Genomic DNA, 2,024 nt, shown 5'->3' on the forward strand with positions numbered 1-2,024 from the left:
TAACAACAACTCTAAGAACTGTCGTTAGAAAAATTCACAGATAATATTAACTACTTTTGACAAAATGAAAGCATATGCTTATCATTTTCAAATTTTTCCATGTTTTCTTTTTCCAAAAACACCAATGCTTCAATACCATCACCATTTAGGGTATCAACCAACATAAAACCATTTTTATGTGTAGATCCAAGTGCAAGATTAACGCCAATAGGTTTTCCCAATCCAAAGTCTAATTTGCTATAAGCAAACCCACATAGGCTAGAACACCAATATGATCCATTCACAACCTTCTTTATATTAGGTTGCTTCCGCATTCTGGAACGCGACGTTTGTATGTATTCGCCTATATTTTGCACACTTTGGATTCCCTCAAGTTCTTCCGACATCGTTTTCTTTATATCTTCAACCACCTTACTTAAGGAAGTTTCACTTGTGTGCCTATCTGTCGGTACCAATATTACCGAGGCGATATTTCCAAATGTAGATTGTGGTAGCTTTTTCACAAATTTGTTACGCATATTAACCATAATAAAAAGATAAGATGTCTTAAAGCTACCAGATCTTTTTGCGGCTGCGTTCGCCGCAGTTTTGTAAAGTAAAGAGGTCAATGCCTCAACACGCGAAGGTTCATTATTGTTTATTTCGACTAGTTTTTTAAGGTCACCTAATTTTGAGTTAGGAAATACAAACTTTCTCAAAACCACATTTGTCTGATCAATTTCACGAGCTCTGTATGCTGCTTGAATCGAGCCTGTAAGTGGAAATTGGATAAAATGAGGAATATAAGGAATTACCTCTTGGTGATTAGCCGAACCATAACGTGCCACAGAAGCCCAATGACCAAGAAACGAGCCAAAAGTAGCACCATCACCAATAATATGTGACATAGATACTGCCAACCCTAATCCACCACAAGCAAAGTGATTAAATTGAACCCCAACAAGACTTGTATTACAAGGAGACTTGTAATTGACCAAATCATTAGCAAAAAGGCTGTCAAGAGTGTTGTCTAGTTCACTTAATTGTAGGTACTTTTCAAGATTGCTGTTGATTCTAGCCTCAATGAATATGATACCTTCATCGTTACAATCAACATAAGGTGATATGGGTGACGACATCCTGCCTGCGAAAGGATAGTATCGTGTTAGACTTTGTGATAACGATTCTTTTAGAACTCGAGCTTTTTCTTGAGATGTTAAAGTGCAATTGTCATTGTTTGGGTAGAAGAGAACTATTGGCATATATGATTTCGCAGCGAGTTGATCAACTGGGGAAAGATTGTAAGTACAGAGATGAGAAGGGGTTGGTGATGAGGGCTTGATTAATTCTTGTGAAATAATAGTGTGAAGTTGCCTTTTTCCTGAACTTACTCTTCTTCTTGAACTTAATCTTAGAAACTTCTGTATCATCTTTTTTAACTTTATGATCATCACTATTATTTATTTCTAGATATTGATATTGATATTGATATTGATATTGATATTGATATTGATATTAGCCTTGTAGATAAATGCACATGTTAGAGAGTCATGTTATAGATGTTTGCCGCCCATTAAATTCCAATTTACTTTTGGATTATGTATTGGATTGGTTAGATAAACTTTTGATTATTGTTAAAAGAAAAAGGTATATGCTAAGAAAAAGGATCCATAACAAGAGAATGTCTGGATGGATTACAAATATTGATCCTTACGTCCCAAATTAACTCTATCGATACATCCATTACTAATCAAAACTAATATGATTTACATATTTAGTAAAAGACACTTAGTAACAACCAAAAAAGAGAGTGTGGTAAAGTAAGTTTGGCGGATGAAATACTGAAAGAGTGTGAATTGTGTTCTATTGATTGATCATGCCGGAATATATTCGAGTGGAGAGTCATCGCGTGTTGTTGTGGAAAATAGTTTCGTTTCATACTTTGAATATATATAATTAAAATCTGCACTTCAACTATTGGTAGGAGTATAAAACTTATATCAAAGAATACATACATATATACTCAACAATATTGTATGAAAAAG

The 2,024-nt window shown here is 34.3% G+C and overlaps 1 protein-coding gene across 1 annotated transcript; it reads right to left on the minus strand.

Moving 5' to 3' along the window:
- Nucleotides 1-1,409, minus strand: LOC139874888 (epi-neemfruitin B synthase L1AT-like). The gene has a single exon (XM_071862280.1). It carries the CDS (start codon nucleotides 1,407-1,409, stop codon nucleotides 51-53), a length of 1,359 nt encoding a protein of 452 aa, XP_071718381.1. The 3' UTR covers nucleotides 1-50.
- Between the last annotated feature and the right edge of the window lie 615 nt (nucleotides 1,410-2,024).

Source organism: Rutidosis leptorrhynchoides, chromosome 11 (genome assembly GCF_046630445.1).
Source record: "Rutidosis leptorrhynchoides isolate AG116_Rl617_1_P2 chromosome 11, CSIRO_AGI_Rlap_v1, whole genome shotgun sequence".
Taxonomy (NCBI): domain Eukaryota; kingdom Viridiplantae; phylum Streptophyta; class Magnoliopsida; order Asterales; family Asteraceae; genus Rutidosis; species Rutidosis leptorrhynchoides.

Excerpts from the sequence above, each read along its gene's own strand:
- LOC139874888 (XM_071862280.1), bottom strand. The coding sequence starts at position 1,409 with ATGATACAGAAGTTTCTAAGATTAAGTTCAAGAAGAAGAGTAAGTTCA.